Below are 21647 nucleotides of genomic sequence, written 5' to 3'. Positions count from 1 at the left end.
GTAGCCGAGTACCAGGGCGGGGGACATCAATACCCATTAGAAAAAATTGGAGGACGCTTAAGCTTCGCCTTCAAGAGTGGAACGCGATAGCGTTCCCGTCGACCCGCCAATGGGTGTAAGACAATGGGCTACAGGGCAGCCATCACTTACGAGGCGCCCAGCATCAGACGCGGTGAGCGTCGAGCCATATGGTCGAGCAACGCGGCGTTCGGCGCAGCAACGAAACGTGCGCCTGAGCAAGCGGAGCGAACCAAAGAACTCGGTATAGACAAGAAAACCATGGCCAGGCGGCGCTACTGCGCCTCTTGACAGCGCCCCCAATGTGGAAGCGTCAAGTCGGGCGGTCGCGCCGTGGCGCAGTCTCCGCTTTGTTTACATTGTGTTGTCCGCGCTTTTCTTCGCTGCTCGTGCTCACGGCGCTCCGTTTTCGACGGCGGCAGATCGCCTGCTTGCGCAACAGCCATGCAAAGATTGCCGTGCGGTTGCAAGAAGGCTGCCGACGCCGACAGCTTTTTTTCGTGGCGGCAACCTCACGATAGGGGAGCGTCTGCTTCCGAACGTGTACGGCGTTGAACTAATTGTGGACGGTGATGTGATAGTGAAAGCCAAGTGCGTGTCACAGGTGTCCGACAAGATCGTAGACGACGTCGAGTTAGAGGTACGCACCATGTTCAGAAATTTAGCCACTTTTATTTCAATTACAACATAAGTCACACTGGCAGCAGAAACTTCTGTTGTCATACTACTCGGTGACTGCAGATCCATTGGGCTGCTTCTTGATGGTTCCGTCACTTCACAAAGGCTTGTTCTGGAGTCTGTTTCACACGTGTCTTGCCGCTGCTCAAGAGCTGCGTCGCTGCAGTAGGAAAGCACATGTCCCAGTGGTGCTGACTGCTGAGAAGACTGTTGTGATTGCCATTGGTCTGTTTGGCGCCGCTTCCATCTGCATCGCATATGAGTGAAACAGTATGTGTGCCTATTTGTTGTGGGGATTAAATTACTCCCAATAATATGTTTGCAAAGGTAACGTTCCTGTGATTGTGTGCATATATTATTCTACAAGAGTGCTACCACTACAAGTTACGATACTTGCACACTTAGATACTTAGAAAGCATGGGGAAACAACAAACATAACGCGCACGTCTCGAGCGGTTGCTATCCGATCTGCCGCTTCCCGACGCACGCGACGACCGCGGCTTGCATTAAATACGGTCTGATACCACACACAAGTAGCGCGCGGCCCCTTTCGTTACCTGCACAACTAGTAATTTAAGTTGCAGCGTTTGGAAAAAGGAAATAACTCTCTTGAGCTCGTCCATGCCAATCGCGAGGGAAGGCACAGTGCAATCAAATAAATTCGGAGGTTCCAAGTGCCAAAACCGTGCCAAAACCACGAAATCAATATGAAGCCCGCTGTAATGGGGAGTCTCAGGAATAATTTTAAGCTCTGGGGGTTCTTTAACGTGCACAAAAATCAAAGCACACGGTAACAAGGGTGTTCTTGCATTTTGCCCCTATCGAAATGCGGCCGCCGTGGCTGGGAATCGAGCACGCGTCGTAGAGCTTAGCGGCGCAACACGCCTGCATTTACCGCTAACAAACGGCGGATGCCACCACAATTCAACAACGCGACACGACTAAACAAACGGCCGTGCACTAAAAACAGGCATATGACTATTCCGCTTTCAAGATATTACACGCGAATGCGAAAGTATGAGACTTACTCGACTCGGCCGCGCACTGCAGTTATCCATGCTTGTCGTCTGTCCTTATCGTCCCACTTCCCAGGAAATCTGTAGAACTTCACGGGCGGCGTAGGACCTTTCGTGTTTTCGAGGCTGCTGTGGCAATCAACAACACATCAGTATTGCGTGCCACCTTTCCTGGCTGATGAGGTCGCACTCGGCATCGCAAAAACCACGCGCACGAGCGCTCCCGCCGTACAGAACACGGGCGCGCGCCAGCGCAGCGACGACCCTCCAAACTTCCATTGGTCCGCTAGGGGAGCATTCGGCGCTGGTGCCGCGCGGGCAAACTTTAGGTTGCCTCGTCTATCCCGGAGGGGGAAATGATGCACGCCAGCCAAACGCCGTGATCGGCACGGGCAGAGAGATAGAGAGATAGTGATCTAAAGAAAGGAAGGATGCTTGATTCTACAGAGGGAGCAAGGCGAAGCGTTGTCAGGGGAGAGAGTCCGAGCCGCGACAGCTCCAATGCGCGCGTGGCGCGCCATCTGTCGGGGCAGCGCCATACATGGAGAGGAGGGGGTCTTCTGTGTTTGCCGCAAGATGGCTCTCCGTGTGCGGAAAGCGCAGAAGAAATGCAGCGAAACGCACTTCGCTACTCGTGTAATTGCGACTTCTGTAAGTTACATGTTCATAATTACCGATATACACCACAGTATAACTTTCCACGGCTCGTTTCGAAGGCAACACCGCATTCACTAGAGGCGCGTTTGTACCTTTTGGAAGCATCGAAATCGTGGCTGAGTGGTAGCGTCTCCGTCTCACACTCCGGAGACCCTGGTTCGATTCCCACCCAGCCCATCTTGGAAGTTGCTTTTTATTTATGGAGTGCCTGCCGTGATTTATCGCTCACGGTCAACGCCGCAAAACACCGACGCCGACACCGACACCGACGCCGACGACACCGGCTTTTCTGCGACACGAGCTCCTTAACGCTATCGCGTTAAAACCGGTTGGTTTCCGGCTACTCCGGCATTCGAGCCCAGTACCTCCGGCGGAAGTTCTATCATTCTACCACCGCACATTTAATCCACACATGTTGAGCTTTCCCTTCACATTACTCATAACCGGCCCCTAATTTTTGCCAAAGATAAAAAATACGCCTTGTTTAGTGCAGCGAAGATATCTATTAAACCTACTGAGAACCTCGTAAAAAGTAACAAAATGAAAAAAAACGAGGGTTCAGTAATTGGAACATTCCTAATTAGCTAGAGCGGCGAATGTTTCCCGCACATTACACTTAAAATTATACTCACCTACACACGATGTAAACTTGGTCTAACTTCTAGCTTATCCAAGACACTGGAAAACGTAGCATAAAATAACCGTATAACGTTTCCGAGCAATTGCTAAAGGAATTTTTCACAGAGGCTGTATTTTTTCTATGGACATTGAACTTGCGAAACATATTTGCACATTATCTGTTTGGGAAGCACATAAGCACATAATTAACCCACACGCTGCAAACCTTGGTACAGCGTACACATAGCATGGCGCTGATTTTCTACAAACATAAAATCGCTGCTCTTTTTGGTCCTCATAGGGCAGTGGGGATACTGTGTAGGGATTTCAGATAACGCCTCTAAACAGGTCGAACACGAGATTTTATAAATATTCGTTTATCTCCTAAATATACACACACATTTCAAATTTGCCTGCACATGACACTTAACTTCCCACATCATTTCCTTTCAACATAAATTTCGTGAGTGATCCAGTTTCTTTTCAGAAAAGAGTGAAAACGGACAAAGTTCTTGCGCAGTTCCAGTCGCACTAATTCCTTGGCTGTAAAACAGACACAGAGTAAGCGGAGTATACTAGCTGCAGAAAGGAATGAACGAAGGTTCATTGACTGGGTAATCTGTGTTGTTGGACGCGACAGAGGGCAACAAGCTTCTTGAGGGGAAGAGTGGAGTGAAAGAAAGAAAGAAAGAAAGAAAGAAAGAAAGAAAGAAAGAAAGAAAGAAAGAAAGAAAGAAAGAAAGAAAGAAAGAAAGATATAACCCGTAAGTGAAAAGTGCACTCTGAAGATTTTTGACAAATTCTAAGGACGGATAGCGTGATGTAAAAATGTCGGACATGTGAGGAAAAATAGTATCCATTCAGCTGCTCCTAGGCGGATACATCGCTACAAAGACGGCGACCAGCGGCTGCACAAGTCAATTTAGAGGCCCTTTGTAGGCTGCCATCGAGGCCGCTGTGATTCTTTCGCCCAGGCCTCTGCACGCATATTGCAGGCGATGGAATCAGTGGACGTCTCGCTCCCTTTCAAAGAGCGGCGCTGCAATTTGCTTTGATCCACCCGAGGCGATGTCTACCGCCGTCTTCACACGTAAGGGCTGACCGTGAGCGTTTGCCGCGACGGTCAGCCCTGACATATGCAGACAGCGCGCATTGTTATTCTTGCTCCTTCTGCACAGGTGGTTATTTCATTGGCACAACAGGCGTGTCTCTAATTAGAGCGCGAATAATGCCAAATGACAATTTTTTTTTTGTTTACCAAAGTGACTCCCCACAAGCTTCATATTTCCCTTTATCTAGAAATGAAAAAAAATTGTATTCTAAGGTAGTGCTTTTCAATTATTCCCATACGATTCCATCGGCAAATTTTTCTATTGGAACGCCCCTTATTTAGAAGGAAAGAAGACAAAAGAACGGCAAGGAGACTTCAACATCTCAAGTGTCTAGCCCCGAACGCACTTACAGTTGAGGTCCACCGTGACGCTGGCGGACACCGGGAAGGAGATGTTGTTGTTGGTGGCCAAGCAGGTGAAGGTTGCCATGAGGTCGTTGCGTCCCAGCGAGGGAAGCAGCAGCTCGTTTCTCGAGATCCCCTGAGAGGTCACGTTGTACTGGTCGTCCAGCAGGAACGACTCGCGCCACCACGTGACCACCGGCGGAGGACTGCCTGTGGTCATTGCAAGGACACGACGTATATAGCGACATGAATGTAGTGGATACATCAAGGTAGTGGACGCTATCCTACCTTATACTCGATACTTACGTTATACTCCGTTTTCAGACATAAGTTGCAACGCTGGTGAGGCAGAGAGAGTTTTTGCAGTAACTGTGCCGTACTTAGATATAGTTCGATGTTCTTGATATTGGATTGGGAAAACGTTTATTGAGCCTGCAGTAAAGCGCGCAGGCACAGAAATTGTGCGATACTGTCCTTTATATAGGCTCAGTACTGAATGAAAAAAAGAAATGTTTTAATAATTAGAAACAAACAAACTGTGGTATACTGCTACATAATGCGTTGTTTTAGATCTATTTGTTTTTCTTTACGTCTCTCTTCGGCTTTCTTTATTGACAGCTCGTCGCGGCAGCCTCATGTGCACGCTATTAGATTCGTCGGACGATCTTGCCGCTGCCACCATTTGTCAGAGTTGTCGGACGATCTACGAGCTGTAGGCCGATCTCACCGATGCCATTTATATGTAAGATTTGGCAGTCGTAGCTGTAGGAAGGACCTTGGGGCGACAGGACTAGGCGAGCAGGATTTATTTACATTAGTTACATCTTAGACAAGACATACATTGACAGTCTAGCGTGACTCCCAAATGAAGCACGCGAGACGACGCATGCAGCAAACAGCTTACGAGCACACCGCTCACTAGTACATTTCTAGCATGACAACGAGCACTCAGCTCACTAGTACATCTCCAGCACGACAACGAGCACTCCCCAGCAACCGACAATCGCTGCTTATAAGCTCTTGCCCCCACCCCCCTTGATTCCAATCGGACGGAAACGTTCGTCCAGTCATCGTTCGACATCACCGTTCAACGTCACCGAAGATGACCCGCCCTTCTGGAGGTGGAGGAGGGCTCACATACACGTGCCGCACACACACATTGGTGTAAATGCCCGGAGCCGACGTCAGAGGGGCTTCGTAGAACTCTGCTCCGTCCCGGGTGGCATGCCGGGTAGCACAGTGTCTGTTGTCTCGAAAAGCTCATGGGGAGGTTCCACCAATTACCTCGCCTCGAGAACTCCCCTGAGCTGACCCCGCGCCACGTGGCTGCCGGTAATTCGCAGTTCTCTGAAGTGCGCCCCGTCCGGTTGGAGTGGAACACGTGCAGCGGGCTGAAATAGTTGGCACGTTGTCCCCCCGTACGGCCAGTCCTAACAGCTCCTCCATGGCCCGGAAAATCTCGCCTGGCCAGTGCTGGCAACCGCTGGGCAGGAAGAGAATGGCTGGCGAGCAAGACGATGGCTTTGCTCTCTGCAACCCCTGCGTACTTGGAATGCCTTCAATCATCTCACAACTGGCACAGAAGAGTCGACCCGGCAACACAATAACGCTCAGCGTTCAAACGCCCGGAATAAGCTGCTAACCCACCAGGCTTCCTATCACAATCTCCATGCAAGTCACTCAACTGGAAATCTCAAATTTTGCCCCAAAATTTCGTGCCACCAAAGCGAGCGTTCACGTTCCTCCTGAGCTCGACCAAACCTGACCGTCGCGCTGCACAAGAGTAAAGGTTTACGCAGAATTAAACCGAAGGCTTTCAAACACCAATACCCAAAGATAACTTAAGCAGCTTAACTTCACGAACAGCCTGTTCTTACCCTATCGAAGTGGCGTACTTAATTCATGTACTGCTACCACTGAACCGCTGGCCAACTCCACAGGTACGTCTTCACAAATGCGCTAAGTTTCTGGTCCCTATTCCGAATACGTGCTTGCATCATACAAAGTTTTCATCATGCTGATTCACATTTGTTCCTTTAATCCACACAGGACACGTTCCTTACACAAACAACCACACTTGCGTAACTTACGCAACACAGAGGAACCTTTGAACAAATGTGTCTTTTACTAACTACCTCTTCGCACGCATACTAGAGAAGTCAGAATACGGCTGCTCTCGACACACACGAGCAACCCAGTCATCAACGTTCCGTTTCCTTCCATCCGCGCAGGCCACGCGCTAAAGAAACTAAGAACGCATAGTGGAAATCACGCACTCACTGAAAACCTACGCGCTTAACCTTAGAAAATAAAAAAACACAAAAAAGAAGGTCAGCTAATACACACGCGCGTTACGATAGGTCTCTACACGATAACCTTGACTCTCAGGTTACTCACGCACACACAAAAAAGAAATTCTATATACTTATTAATGAACACCTCGCGATACTACATGTTTAGAAAAAAAAACGCGTTTTTCAAATCTCGAGCTTCTCAAACAAAACATTAAAAAAGCTCATACCTTACATACTGAAAGAAACTCAAATCGCGAAAATTTCCAAATGTTCAAAAATAAAACAAAACAACATCTCACTTCTACGGAAGCTCCCTTGGCCTCCCGTTCCAAACGTTTACGCCTGACTTATACTTTTGAGCCGTACTCGAGATGGTCTCGGTTCGAAAGCTACTCTGGCTACCGAGGAATAACAAACGGGCTGACTCACTATCAGCTCCCCAAGACGTTACAGTTTAATGCCAATTTGCGTCCTGGCGCCCCGCTTTCATCATGACCTCGATTGACCGCGTGGCTACTCCCCACCTGGTCTCGTCTTGCCACCTTGTGCTTCTTTGCACTACGCGCTGAGCTTCGAAAAGAACGACGGAACGACGAGGGACCGTATGGCCATTCCTAACAACGCTCGCGCGAGCAAACGCCGTTGGCGTGCAGCGAAGCATGGACGGACCGCGTGGAATGATACACTTTCGTTACCGCACTACTTGCGTACCTTCCACAGCGTAGCACCTGATGTCTGAAACGGAGTATAGGATCAACAAGCAGACGTCCATCGCCGAGTGCGTTTCCATCTCTGTCAAGTTTATAATGTTTATAGCTGTGCAGCACGCGATTTAGGGTAGGCGACTGCACCTGCGCAGCGCACCGGCAGCGTGCCTATCGCCATCCGATACTGCAGCGCTCCCCAAGCTTGTGAGCCTTTTGTCAATCTACATGCACTGGTGCGCAAGAAATTAATTACAATGCTCACTTCTGTAAGAGCTGGGGTGAGATTGGTGCGGAAGTAACTACTACGAGCACAAGTCATCTTGACATGTAAATGTATACATTTAATGAATTTTAAGCTCTGTAAAAAGACATCAAGAAATTACTCCGATCGCTCACCTCCTTCAACTTGACAAACCAGCAGCAAACGATCCCCCTCGTTGTATGGCCCGATGATGCTTTTGCTCGGAAGGATTTCCCCATTCTGGTCAGTGATGATGGGTTCGTTGGGAGGCACTGGCCGCATCAGAAAAGGAGGGAAGGACACAGCATTAGGCTATGCTTTTGTGCGAAATTTAGTTTGCATTGCCAAATCTTTAGCCAATCTCACAGCAACAACGTCGGTTTCACACTTTAGACATGCTCCTCCCTCGTCTACACTTATACGTAGCCTACACGCCTCACATCTTGTGTCGCATCAAAGGAACAATGTTTTCACATTGTATAGATTCACACAGTACACGGCAAGACATGGGAATCCATGGGCTGCCTCAGCACACCGATGAGAAGCTTCTGGAGAAAACCAACCTCCTGGCGAATGAACTTGAGATTTCTAAACTTTGCGAGGCTAATGCTGAGGCAGTCCATCGTCTTGCGCTAACGGGCGAGAAAGACACGACGGACAGGATTGCCCCTGTGCTAGTCCTTTTTTCCTCGCTTGTGACAAGGGATAAATGGCTATGCAAAAAGAATGAACTAAATAACAAAGAATCTAAGGTATTTTTAAACCAGAACCTTACAGCTCAAAACAAGGAGTTGCTATGGAAAATGAAGTCAAAGGCAAAAGAAAAGGAATGCGAGTTTGCTTGGGTCAAGAACGAAAAGCGCTGCGTCGGTCGCAACCTTCGGAGCCGGATTATCAGAATTGTTTCTATCGACGACTTAGAAAAAATACGATAGGCGTTCCGAAATGCGACAGAATTGCTTACGTGATGCCGTTATCCCATGGCAAACTGCATTTCTGAAGGAGGCTATCATGACTGATTCTTTCCTCGATTGCAAGACACGTTGTTATAAATTTTCTGTATGCCACTTATATGCACAAAGCTTATGAAATAAAAAGAAAGCGCTGTATATATTTCTGCAATCAATAAAACATCCATTTTACTTGATGGCCTTCTCGGAAACCTGGATACAAACATACATCTGTTTTTCGTAATGGTATGCGAGGTGGAAGCATCACGGTCTACAGGAAGGAACACTTGAGCTGCAGTGCCATTTTTAACTATTGCCAAATTAGTCCTCATTATGAAACAATTATGATAAAATGCGACAGTAATTTATGTGCAGTGGTATATGGACCTCCTTCAGGAACATTTTCCGTCTTTTATTTTCTTGAAGCAATGCTATAATGTTGTGTAGAACATAGTTCGTCGGTTGCTGTCATCGGCGATATTAACATAGATGTCCTATGCTCTGATTTCAATAAGCAAAAGCTTATTGATATGTTTGTTTCATACGGTTATGAAAATACCATTCAAGTGCCAACAAGGGTAACAAATACATCCGGAACTCTACTCGATTTTTGTTTCAGAAGCTATATGTAACTCGACCGATATAGAATCTGGTGTCTTATTAGCGGACCTGAGCGACCACTTACTGATCTTTATTTTTCTAACACACCTTGCGCAACATGCAACGCGAACCTAGCATCAATCAACTAAGTACACATTCATTAATGAAGAAATAATTCAATTTTTCCAAAGATGAACAGCAGAAACAAACTGGGATCATGTTTACCATTCAGAAGAGCCGGTCGTAGCATACGATTTATTTATTGAGAAAATTACTGATACTTACAAAAAATCATTTCCAGTCAAGGAATTTAGGAAAAATAGCAAAGTTAGGAAGCCATGGATCGGTAGAACCCTTTTAAAAGAATTAAGGAACGTGATAAACGTTTTACTCTATTTATAGAAACTAGAATTCTTGTCTACCTGGGTCTATATAAGAATATCAGAAACAAGTTGGGGCATGACGTTAAAAAAGAACGTTATGCATACAATGAAAAGATGTTTGCATGTATAACTAACAACTCAAAGAAAATATGGCCAACCGCGAACTACCTCATGTCAAAGGCTCCGAAGAAAAAGCTCCATGAATTGAGTATTGAAGGCACAATCTGTACTGGAACCCCGTTAGATAACAAGTTCAATATTTAATTCATCAATTGAGGGGCATTTAGTACAATAACCACGGATAGTTATAGCCTGAATTGCAAATTATAGATGCGCCCTGCAATTGCGGGCTCAATATATATGGCTCACACTACGGAAGCAGAAATCTGTTCGCTGCTGCTAAAGTTAAATAACTGTAGTGCTGGCGGAATCGATAATTTCAAAGCAGAGCCCATAAAAGCAGTTGCGCACATTATTAATCGTCCACTATCATATATACGGAACCTGATCCCAGGTTCGGGTGTTTTCCCTGATAAGCTAACGATTCCAAAAGTATCAGTAATTAATAACGACGGCGATAATGATATCTTGAGCAATTACAGACAAATTTATATCTTGCCAGTGTTCTCGAAAATAATAGAGCAAGTTATTAATGTACGCTTTCTAAGTTACAGTCAACAAAATAGCGTTAGAGTAGAGCAGCAGTATGTGTTTCAGAAATATAAGTGAAAAGAAATGACTCTGTTAAACACTAAAGATAAAATAATGGATAATTTTGAGCATAAGTTATACACCGTAGGATTGTTTTTTGATTTTAGAAAAGCATTTGACTCCATTAAACATGGTATTTTATTGCAAAAATTAACCAATTTCGGAATTAGAGGGGTTGCCCTATATCTAGTTACCAGTTACCTGACGAACAGAACCCATTACACTGCGGTAAACCAAGCTCAGTCTCATATTGGTGTTATCTCGTTTGGGATACCAAAAGGCTCTATGCTTGGACCATTATTATTTTTTCTCTACATTAATGACATCGTAAATATTCTGCTAACCCAAGAAATTACCCTCTATGGTAACTAAACCAACGCATTTTTTTTCAGGGGCTAATATAGGGGACCTAGAGAGACAAGCGAATACCTGGCTTTAAATGTTAGTGTGACTTGGCGTGAATAAATTAGTTCTAAACACGAACAAAACAAAATGTATTGTTTTTAGATTTTTAGACGAAAGAATAAATTTGTGACAGACATTGCTCTTCACTTCGGTGATCAGCAAATCGAACGCGCTACATTCCATAAATTTCTTGGTGTAGTTTTTCAGGAACACTTAAGTTGGTCAGCACATGTCGCAAAAATACAAACAGACATCTCACGAACACTCGCAGTCACTTATAAGCTAAAGGATCTGTTACCATCTTTGCTAAAAAAAACAATTTTATTATACCCTAGTACACTCTCGTCTGCATTACTGCGTTCTTGTGCGGGGTACGATCAGGAAAACAAACTTAAAAAGTTAACACGTACTACCGCAAAAATTGTTGCGCCAAAATAGAGAATGTTCCGCCCTCAGCACGCTCTGCCCTATTACTTCAATAGCATCGAATCTTGACCATCACAAGCATTCGATGTAAAAAATTTGCGTTAGTTATTTACAGTGTAGGAGTTGAGGACGGACTTTGCGAGATGAAAACAAACTTGGGAGGGTTTATTTTACATTATATACAGAGAGGTGAGAGTCAAGTAACCAGTCATACAGTCATTACGGGCCGGCAGCAACTCGGACGCTGCGGCCCGCGGCAACAAGTTCGAGAGAGGTGAATCAGGGAATGCTCTGGTCTCTCTGGAATGCTTCTTTTGAACCCTTCGAAGACTGGAAGTCGCGTCATGTTCGGCCAATGGGAGAGTCCGGTCAGATGACGCCATTTTCGGCCAATGGTAGGTGCCCGTGCGGCGGTGTCACACCCGGCGGTTCTCTGCGGTATTGCCTTGCTGACTTGCAATGCGTTCTTCAAAGGCGGAGAAGGGGGACGCTTGGGCTTCATTGTCCGAGGGCCCACCTACTCCCGGCGGTACGGCCCCGCTGTGGTGGTAAATGCCTTCTTCAAAGGCGAAGAAGGGGGACGCTTGGGCCTTCCCGGTACATCACAGCCGTCCGGCTGTCACGGCGCATTACCGCCGTCAGGCCGTCCTGGCACAATACCGCCGTCTTTTCGAAGGCAACACCGCATTCACTAGAGGCGCGTTTGTACCTTTTGGAAGCATCGAAATCGTGGCTGAGTGGTTATATATTATGTTTGGGACCCACTTTACTTCCAACAGTGTCGGGCTGTCCCCTCGCTTTCTGGAAGAGTCAAGCAGTGAATAGCTACCGGCGGCGTACAAACTTGTTTCCACGTGAACTTGTGGCCTTCAACTTGTTTGCTCGAGCGCCCGTCTGTAATGTGCTTTCCGCGTTTCTGCGCTTCTCAATTAGTTGTGCTGCGATTCGATGTGGTCTGGGGAACTCGAAGTAGGCGCAGGAAACAGCCCCATATCTAACAACAGTCAAATGAAAAAGAATTCATCATTGTTCTTAGAAAAATATGTCCATAAAGAACACCCGTACAACCTCCGGCATACCACTTATAACAAAGAAAACATTCGCACAAACTACGGTTCACAAAAATTATCATACCAAATTCCTGACTTCTTGAATTGACACAAAACAGCTATGACCGTTGTTACAGACAGCGTCTCAGCGCAAGCATTTAAATAGAGCATGAGCAGATACCTTTTGGCATAGAATTTTGAAATGTTTTTCGTTTTTTCTCTCAGGGTGATAAGTGAGCACGAAATGTTGGTTTCAGTTGTGAGTTTTGCTTTTTACTGTTCCTGTTTCATTGTATTGGTCGATTTTCATGTACATCATGACACAAATGTCATTCGTTATTAGTTGCGCATTAGTTGCGCTTAGTTGCGCATTAGTTGCGCAAACCAAGACAGAATAGTCTTGGTTTAAATGTTTTCGTTTTGATGCATTGTTGCCAGTGCTTTCCATCGATTTATGTTGAAAGTTTTGTCGCCAGGCAATGTAGCAATTATTACAGTGATGTTGGGTCAGATGTTTGGGGGGTGGCGGAAAGGGGGCTGACATACTGTAAGGCATTAATTGCCTTTATGTCTGCCTTCTAGGCAACCGATTCTAATGCGTAAATAAAAATACTTTGACTTCCAGATGGCGCTTGCCTCCACCGCACCACGGCCCATGCAAGAGCCCGCGTTCTGACCACAAAGCCCGCGTTCGTGCATAGCGTTCGCCGCGAGCCTTTCCCGGTGAACATTACTGTTACATACGCTGCAGTTGCCGGGAAGCGCGAGAAGCAGTCAGGGATCTTTGAATGCTATGGCGTTCCACTCCTAAAGGCGAAGCTTAAGCGTCCTCCAAATTTTTTAGTGGACTTACAGCACGGATCATCTTCTCTCATACAACGAACTCACGAAACACATTTACTTCATATCCGCCTCCGCACATAAAGCTAAACAGACCATAAGCTCTCAACCTGAGGCTCTTGCAGATGGGGACCTATCACTATCCCCTATTATTAACCAAAATATTTTCCGAAGCCTTGGCTACATTCACTTGCCCGCGATGCGGTAATACAGCAGACTTCGAACATGTGCTCTGGTAGTGCTCCGCGTTACGCAGCGACAAGGACAACACCAAAGACCGGTGGGACACAGATCTCCGTAGCCCCGGACTAGAAGAACAGACATGGGCAATCCATCAGGCCCGCGATGCAGCGAGAGGCTAGACGTTACGGTCCCGACGCGGGATCGGTCCGCTTTGGGTTAGGAATCTAGAGCGACCTGAAAGACCTGAATAAAGTTTTACATACCATACCATATCTGCCTGTATCTCTAACCCTTATTCCACCAACATGAGTCACTGGATAGTACATGGCCTAATGGGTAAAGCATCAGGCTGATGTCCTGAGGGAACAGGCTTCGAAACTAACAGTTAAACCACTGCGTGTCTGCCGCTCTACCACGAAAAAAAAAAATTGGAGGACGCTTAAGCTTCGCCTTCAAGAGTGGAACGCGACAGCGTTCCCGTCGACCCGCCAAAAGGTGTAAGACAATGGGCTACGGCGCAGCGACTACGCGCCCCGCATCGGACGCAGTGAGCGTCGAGCAATGCCGCGTTCGGCGCGGCAACGAAATGTGCGCCTGAGCAAGCGACGCACGCCTGAGCCTTAGAAACAGCTCGTTTCTAAGGCAACAACGCATTCACTAGAGGCGCTTTTGTACCGCTGTGAAGCATCGAACTCGTGGCTCAGTGGAGACGACTTCCGGCCACCGAGCGTGACGGACGTGTGCTTCATGGGCTCCCAAGGAGCGGCTTTAGCGGCCCAGCCGGGTGGCGGTATCAGGAGCACTGAAATGCCTGCCCAGGATTATGAAATGGTCGTTCCGCATCTGCCGTCAGGTTCGAGTGTTTTGAACACAGTATTTTTTGCATGGTGATGTCACCGCCAGGCCATACCGCATCGAGCATTTTCGCGACGCCCTAGCGCGTCTGTCATTTCTGCCGGATGTGGTTGCCCTTGGGGCATATCAGATGAACCACCTGTGGGCCGTTACTTTCAACAGCGAAGGAGCGAAAGCAAAGATTCTGCAGGCCGAAGCTTTCAATGTGAAAAACCACCGCTGCATGGTTATTGACCCGACCAACCGAGGTGTCAGGCTGAAGCTGTTTTGGCTGCTCCACGGTGTGCAAGACGACGACGTGCGAGTGGCATTAGCAGCGTTAGGAAAAGTGACTGAAATAACCCGCGATAAATGGAGGGTTAAAGGCTGCGTTGACAAGACTTCAACAACACGGTCGGTCACACTGAAACTGAAGGTGGGTGTTACCATCGAGGACTTGCCCCATCAGTTGCGTGCTGGTGAGGACGTTGCTCTCGTCCATGTTCCTGGTAGGGCTCCACTCTGCCTTCGGTGCCGTGGAAAAGGACATATACGCCCTGAGTGTCGGGTGCCACGCTGCGGGCTATGCCGGCGTTTCGGCCACGATGAGAGCCAGTGCGTGCGTAGCTACGCTAATGTTACGGGCCAGGCACGAAGTGATGAAGTGGCCGAACACATCATGGATGAAGCAGACGCGGTTGAAGCAACCCACGGAAGTGAGGAAGATGATGCCATCAAGGAGTTGACATCGAAGGAAACCGCACCCGCACCCCTTGCACATACCAGCCAAGCCGGTAAGGACCAAACCCAGCCGGCTGTCGCATCAAAGCCAGCGTTCCTTCCGGAAAAAGCGGATAGCGTGACTGCTGTAAGCCTGGTTACGACTGGGCAGCAGGGCGACAACCAGGAAGACGCCGATACCGAGATGGCCGCCGCGTCAAGTGTACCAGTGAAGCGGGCTCACGAGGATTCGGATATTCAGGAACCGAGATTGGTCGGTGAACGCGGCGAGGAGCCTCCGCCGAAGGCACCTTCAACGCGCCGCGGACCGTTCAAGCCCAAACCGAAATTGCCACCGGAACGCAGTACTGCGTCTGCTCTCCCCCCGCCTTAGCGGAGGCTACTTTTGCCACAACGGTTGAAGCCCGGTCTTTGATCGGGTCAGTATTAAGCTCAAACGCCTTAATGGATATGGTTTCACCCTGTTTGATGTGTGAGTAGACTGATCGGCGTCTCCCTTTTCCTTAGATGGCTACCAACCTCACGTCCAGCCTACGTGTTGCTACGCTTAATGTAAGGGGCCTGTCGGCGCGTAGAAGGCAACTGCAACTGAACCGCCTTCTGCGAGAAAACGAAATAGATTTGCTCGCGGTTCAGGAAACTAAAATTGAAGACGAAGAACAAACAGACAGAATGGTAGCGGTCTATCGTAGCAGATACAGCGTTTGCGTATGTCATGCTGTTGGAAGAGCGGGTGGATGCGTTATTTTTTTAAGAAATGGTATTGGAGCTGTTGATAGTGTGTTCTCGTGTGAAAGTGGGCGCCTTGTAATGTGTGATTTTGAATCGGATGGAGTGGCTTGGAGAGCTGTGTGTATACGCTCCGAATGCAATTGCTGAAAGGGAGAGTTTCTTCCAACAGGTGAAGCCTGTCCTGCTTACTGAAAGGCGGATGATCTTGTTTATTGATTTCAGTTGCGTCTGTAGACCAGAGGATAGGACAACAAACCTTTCCTTTCGAGATCGGAGCGCCGAGTTACTTTCCTAAATTCTAGGTGCGCACGACCTTGAAGATGTGGGCGTTATATCGACGCATGAAGGTCAGGCAATGTACACTCACTTTCAGGGAGGCAGCCATGCTAGATTGGACCATATATATGTTCCTGTCGAATGTTCGCTGTTATGTTCTGACTACCAGACGATCTATGTCTCTTTTTGTGATCACTGCCTAGTCATGGATACAATCAGTGCGAAGAGAATAGCTGCGAAATTTAATTGGGACTTGTGGAAGTTTAATGATAAATTACTGGAAGATGAAGACTACGTGACTAAAGTCAAGGATTATATAGCGAACATGCTGCGAAGTAACTCCGGAAGCTTTATGCAAGTATGGGAGCAGTGTAAATGTGATATTAAAATAGCCGCTATTGATAGATCATGTGCGCTCCGGCGAAAAGAAAAACAACGAGATAAAGAGCTGCAGAGTGCCCTAGATTTTATGCTAAGTACGGAGTGCTACGAGCCGGGATTGTTCACAAGGGAAATTAAAGAGACTAAAACTAAGCTCGAGGCAATAGACGAAGAAATGTACCGTGGCGCAGTGATAAGGGCGCGTAACGAGAAACTGTGGTCCGGAGAGACGCCTATCAAACGCGCGCTCAGTGATGAAAAAAGGCACGCTTTGTCGAAAGAGATAACGGAAATATGCTATCAAAACGAAACCACAAATCGAAGAGAAATGATCAAACAGGCATTCGTCGAACATTACACAGATATTTTCAGCCTTAATACTCCGGACACTGACTACTTCAGAACAGAATTCCTATCGCTGATGCCGAGATTAGAGGATGACCTTGTGCACGCTCTAGAAGCCAGTATTACGGCTGAGGAAATTTAATCAGCGATTCTGGAGCTTAGTTCAAACAAGTCACCTGGGCCAGACGGTCTCGGTGCATCTCTATATAAAGCCTTTAGAACAGAAATGGCAGTCGCACTTGAAAGACTGATTAGCGAATTCTATGAAACGAAAACAAGTCCTCCATCCTTCCGAGCGTCCCACGTAGTACTAATTCCTAAAACGACTGATCCGATTAAGTTACAGTCTGTTGAATCATACCGTCCCATCAGTCTAACAAACGTGGACTATAAGATATTCATGAAGATTTTAGCTCGACGCCTTCAAAGTGTTATTAAGTCACTTGTAGGGCCACATCAGACATGCGGCATAAAAGGCAGGTCAATCTTTACCAATGTTCACACAGCTAGAACTGTCCTTGAATGCTGTGACGGAATGTATGGGCGCGTGGCCATGTTGCAATTAGATCTGCACAAGGCGTTCGATAAAGTCGTACACGAAGTTCTGTTCTTGATCCTAGACCATATCAATGTTGGAACTGTTATTACAGAAGGTGTTAAAACGATGTACAATGGTTGTATAGCGAAGCTGATAATTAATAGGCAGTTAAGTGATGGCATTCCTGTGCTGTTGTCTGTGAGACAAGGCTGCCCTTTATCCCCCCTGCTTTTCGCTCTCTACCTCGAGCCCTTTTGTTTGCGGCTGCTGAAGAGCCCAAACATTCGGGGTTACACTTTCCATAAAACTGAAGTTCGAGTTTTAGCATATGCTGATGATGTAGCAGTGTTTTGTACGGACCATGACAGTGTTAAAGCAGTTGTACAAGAGGCTGTAAAATTTTGTACTGCAAGTGGAAGTGCTATTAACTGGAACAAGTGTCTTGGTTTTTGGCATGGGAATTGGCAATACAAGCCCGAGACTTTTTGTAACATGCAATGGGCGGTAACTGCAGGCACCTACCTAGGTGTCCCCCTCGAACATTATCGAGATAGCAAAGGATATTGGGACAATGAAGTAGTGCGAATGAAAACCCAGACCGTCAAATGGGGAGGGCATAAATTTTCGATGTTTGCAAGAGCCAGAGTTTGTAATTTGTTTTTAGTCGCAAAAATCTTTAATGTGATGCAAGCGTTATGTCTGACGAGGATGTCTGTGCAAAAGCTACATAGAGTATTTGCGATGTTCATTTGGGCCTCAACATGGGAATGTACAAGAGGTAGTAATCTGTTCCATAGAGTGTTGAATGGGGGGCTGGGGTTGTCACATTTGTTCCTCAAACAGATTGTAAGCAGGTTTCTTTTTTTGCGTGATCAAAAGGATGCTTTTCTGAGAACAATGATTCAAGCTAGACTGTGTGATTCATTGCCTGATTATGTGGTGTCGTCCATGTATACGGGGCCAATGCCTTTAAGTGCTTTTTTGCGTGAAGTGGTCGCGTCTTTCCGAATACTAAAAGCAAGAGTTTCCAGTGAAAATCTGGCCGTTGTTACTAGTAAGAAGTTGTACAAAGATCTTGTTGTATTCTTGCCTGTACCGTTGTATCGTACAGTATTTGTTTTAAGTTCAGAACGAGATGTTCTTAAGAGAGTTAAACGAATGCCGGTAAGAGCTTCTGTTAAATCTTTCTTTTTTTCAACTACATACAGGCACTCTCCCAGTGAAACCGTGGCTGCAAAGCAAAGGCATTTTTGTACCTTGGTCTGTGAATTGCTTTATATGCAAAAAACCTGAGACGATTGAGCATATCTTTTTGGACTGTCATGACGCAGTGTTTTTGTGAGATATTCTAGAACGTAGCCTTAAAATGGAATTGCCGTTAAGTGCTTTCGGAGTACGCTTCCTGCCATGCGCGGAACCAGAGGGAGTGCCTGTCGATCTGTTAATGCTTTTGTGCATGCACAGTGTGTGGCGAACGCGTATGGATATTAGACATGAGCGCATTGTTTAGGCCCCAGCACATGAACATTTCATTGAAAGTGTGTTATATATACGCGAATTTTTCTGTGCACAGAGTGACCCTCCTGATTGGCTATGTGCTTTGGACAAAGTGACTAGCCTACATCGTTCTTATCACACCACACTGATCCGGCATTGACTAGTTGTTTTTATGGCCATGTAATACTCACATTTTATCTTCTTTTGCCAAGCCGGTAATAAAAAAAAACTCGTGGCTGAGTGGTAGCGTCTCCGTCTCACACTCCGGGGACCCTGGTTCGATTCCCACCCAGCCCATCTTGCAAGTTGTTTCTTATTCATGAAGTGCCTGCTGGGATTTATCGCTCACGGCCAACGCCGCCGACACCGACACCGACGACACCGGCTTTTCTGCAAGACGAGCTCCTTAACGCTGTCGCATTAAAATTCCCTTCGAATTTCTGCGGAGCTTGGCGTAACCTGACCCACAACATACATATTCAGATAATCTAGTCTAACCCCCCTATTCAGAAATGCATCTTAATTCGAAGCCCATGCTTGACTTGATTTAAACGACGCCTGTCGCCAACGAACCAAAAGAAACGCAATGAGCGTCTTCGGCGCGTGCGCATAAGACGTCATTTATATTGTTAGGAATGGCCGTACGGGGTGGCAACGTGCCAGCTTTCAGCCTGCTGCACGTGTTCCAAGCCCACCAGACGGGGCGCCCTTCCGAGAACTGCGGATGACCGGCAGCCACGTGGCGCGCGGTCACCTCAGGAATGCGGTACGGAGCAGAGTTCCACGAAGCCTTCTGACGTCGACACCGAGAGCTGTGCGGCACTGTGAGCTGTGCGGCACTGAAACCTGTGTGTGTGCGCAACACGAACATTTGCGTCCACGGGGCACTCGAACGTGTGAGCCTTTGTGTGTGTGGGCTCGAACTTGTGTGCTTTTGTGTGTGTGGGCTGTACTGCGGGGCGGCGGCAAGTTTACAATGATTGGACGAACGTTTCCGACCACTCGGACTCCGTCCACGCCGAACGATGACGTCGAACTATGACGTCAAGCGGAGAGCTTATAAGCAGCGTTTGCCGGCTGCTAGAGCGTGCTCGTGTCGTGCTCGCCGTCGGGAGCTGAGTGCTCATTGTCATGCTCAAAATGTAGTAGTGAGCTGTGTGCTCGTAAGCTGTTTGCTGTATGTTAGTTTTGCGGGCTCCATATGGGAGTCGCGCTAGACTGCCAATGTACCTTGCCTAAAATGTTGATATGTAAATAAATCCTGTTCACCGAGTTCCTCTCTACGACCTTCAACTCCTTCAAATGGTGGCAGCGGCGAGATAGTCCTACGACTCCTACATCTGGTTGTCAGTGGTAGGATTGTCCGCCAAATGTTACATCTGGTTGGCAGCGGTGGGATCGGCCTACGACTCGGGAGACACCAACCGCAGCTGACGGACGTTGGCACATGGTGATCGACCGGCATCCTGATCAAGTTGGAGGTGACTTGAGATTGACCACCTCTTGCAACTGACTGGATACGGCGGGGAAGGACTGGTGATATGGTGCTGCTTCAGTGGGTAAGCGTTTGGTTTTGGCTGTAAGATTTACCAGGCTTCAATTTCTCTGTTGTTTTGGATTTGATTCGCTGGGATCTTTTACTTCTATTCTGATTTGCGTGGGTATCGCAGCAAGTATTGTGTGACAGCAGAGCCAAAGCTTAAAGTAGCGACCATGGTCCTAACGTGTTTGACGAGAGCTGACCTGTTGTGGTTGTGTGAAGATATCGAGGTAAACGTAAAGAGGACTTGACGGAAGCAGAAATTCGTAAAGCAATTCCAGAAAGTAACAATGATTCAAAATTCATAGAAGAAATGGGCAAACGAATTCTAAGCAAAAAGCGGGAACAGGAAGCAATTAGGCAGGAACAGGAAGAATTTCAGCAAAAACAGATAAAAGCAAGGCAGAAACTGAAAATCATTTCACAGGAAGAAGGCCTAACAGAAGTAACCAGGCAGTACATTGAGGCATTGAACAAAGACATTGAAGGTTTTCAGCAGTTCATCGAGCAAAGTCAACAGCGGCTTGAGAAATCTGTAGGCTGGACGCAGCGAAAATGGCAGGAAGTAGATAGCAGATTTTGTTCGAAAGCCTAGAGTAGCAGTACCTGTGAGGATAGCAGCACGTTCATAAGTGAACTCGAAGTGCTAGCAGCTAACGATGCCTTAGTGGCAGCAGAGGCCGTTAAAGGCCAGAGTGAGATCGACGAGGTGCTGTGCCAACAGAGGACTGTAGAGACAGCTAGGCCAGCTGCGAACAAATTGGCACAGTTACCGCGTGTGTGCGTCTCATCTCATGGTATCGAGGTCGTTAGCGAGGTACAGGGTACTGTTGACTTAACAGACGCGAGCACCCATGTCGAGTCAGATCTGCGTGCAGAAGCAATGTGCCAGCTGGACGATGCAGTTGAGAGTAGTTCTCGGGATGGCGAGCACCGTAGTTCACGAGAGAACAACTGCATTGTCCAGAGATCGGTGCGGCTCCCAATCAGTCTAGGTAGCCTAGCGAGGGATGATTTAATTAGGAATCATTCGGACTGTGTGCGTGAGACAGCGATCGAGACCGACGCACTGTGCGTCGATGCACAGCGTGAGCTGGGCAATGCAGTAGAGGGCAGTTCGCAAGAGTGCGAGTTGCATAACTCGAGTAAAGCCTGCTGCATTGTGCCAGAGTCGGTTGAGCTGTCCGCCAGTCGAGGCAGAGAGAATGTTGACTTAAATGAAAATCAAGCAGACTGTGCGGGTAAGACACCGATCCGGGCCGACGAGATGTGTAACGGCCAGCACGAGGCGCGAGATGACGGCATGAAAGAGAAGTCAAAGAGAAAGTGCCGCAGAAAGAAGCGCCGAAAAGATCGAAATGCGATGACTAATGTAGCGCCGCCAAAGACGGCGAGAGACCCAGAAGGGCAGGGCGCGGAGAAAAGACAGGTGCGGTCGTCACGGACGATGTTGACGCATCAAACACGTTCGAGCCACCGGTCAAAGGGAGACCGAGAAGCATGTTCTGCACGGACGCGGACAAAGGGCAC

General features: G+C 47.4%; 1 protein-coding gene and 2 long non-coding RNA genes across 4 annotated transcripts in view; 1 reads left to right on the top strand and 2 right to left on the bottom strand.

The window, feature by feature from the left end:
- The window catches only part of LOC135896262 (protein turtle-like), a 594776-nt gene that overhangs the window by 265883 nt on the left and 307246 nt on the right, over positions 1–21647 (bottom strand). For both annotated transcript variants that reach the window (XM_070537869.1, XM_065424615.2), the window contains 2 exons: positions 7842–7958; positions 4451–4654 (listed from right to left, as the gene is read on the bottom strand). In XM_070537869.1, coding sequence (XP_070393970.1) covers positions 4451–4654; positions 7842–7958 — 321 coding nt within the window. The remainder of the gene's footprint in view (positions 1–4450; positions 4655–7841; positions 7959–21647) is intronic.
- Positions 1–21647, top strand: part of LOC139059432 (uncharacterized) — a 350104-nt gene that overhangs the window by 293191 nt on the left and 35266 nt on the right. The gene's annotated exons all lie outside the window — the stretch shown is intronic.
- On the bottom strand, positions 671–2174 carry LOC139059433 (uncharacterized). The gene is made up of 2 exons (XR_011514183.1): positions 1726–2174; positions 671–943 (listed from the first exon to the last, which is right to left on the bottom strand). It is a non-coding gene; the product is annotated as an uncharacterized lncRNA (long non-coding RNA).

The sequence above is a fragment of the Dermacentor albipictus genome, chromosome 4 (assembly GCF_038994185.2).
Source record: "Dermacentor albipictus isolate Rhodes 1998 colony chromosome 4, USDA_Dalb.pri_finalv2, whole genome shotgun sequence".
Taxonomy (NCBI): domain Eukaryota; kingdom Metazoa; phylum Arthropoda; class Arachnida; order Ixodida; family Ixodidae; genus Dermacentor; species Dermacentor albipictus.
Note: the sequence above shows the minus strand (reverse complement) of the source record. Positions and strands in the feature narration are given on the sequence as shown.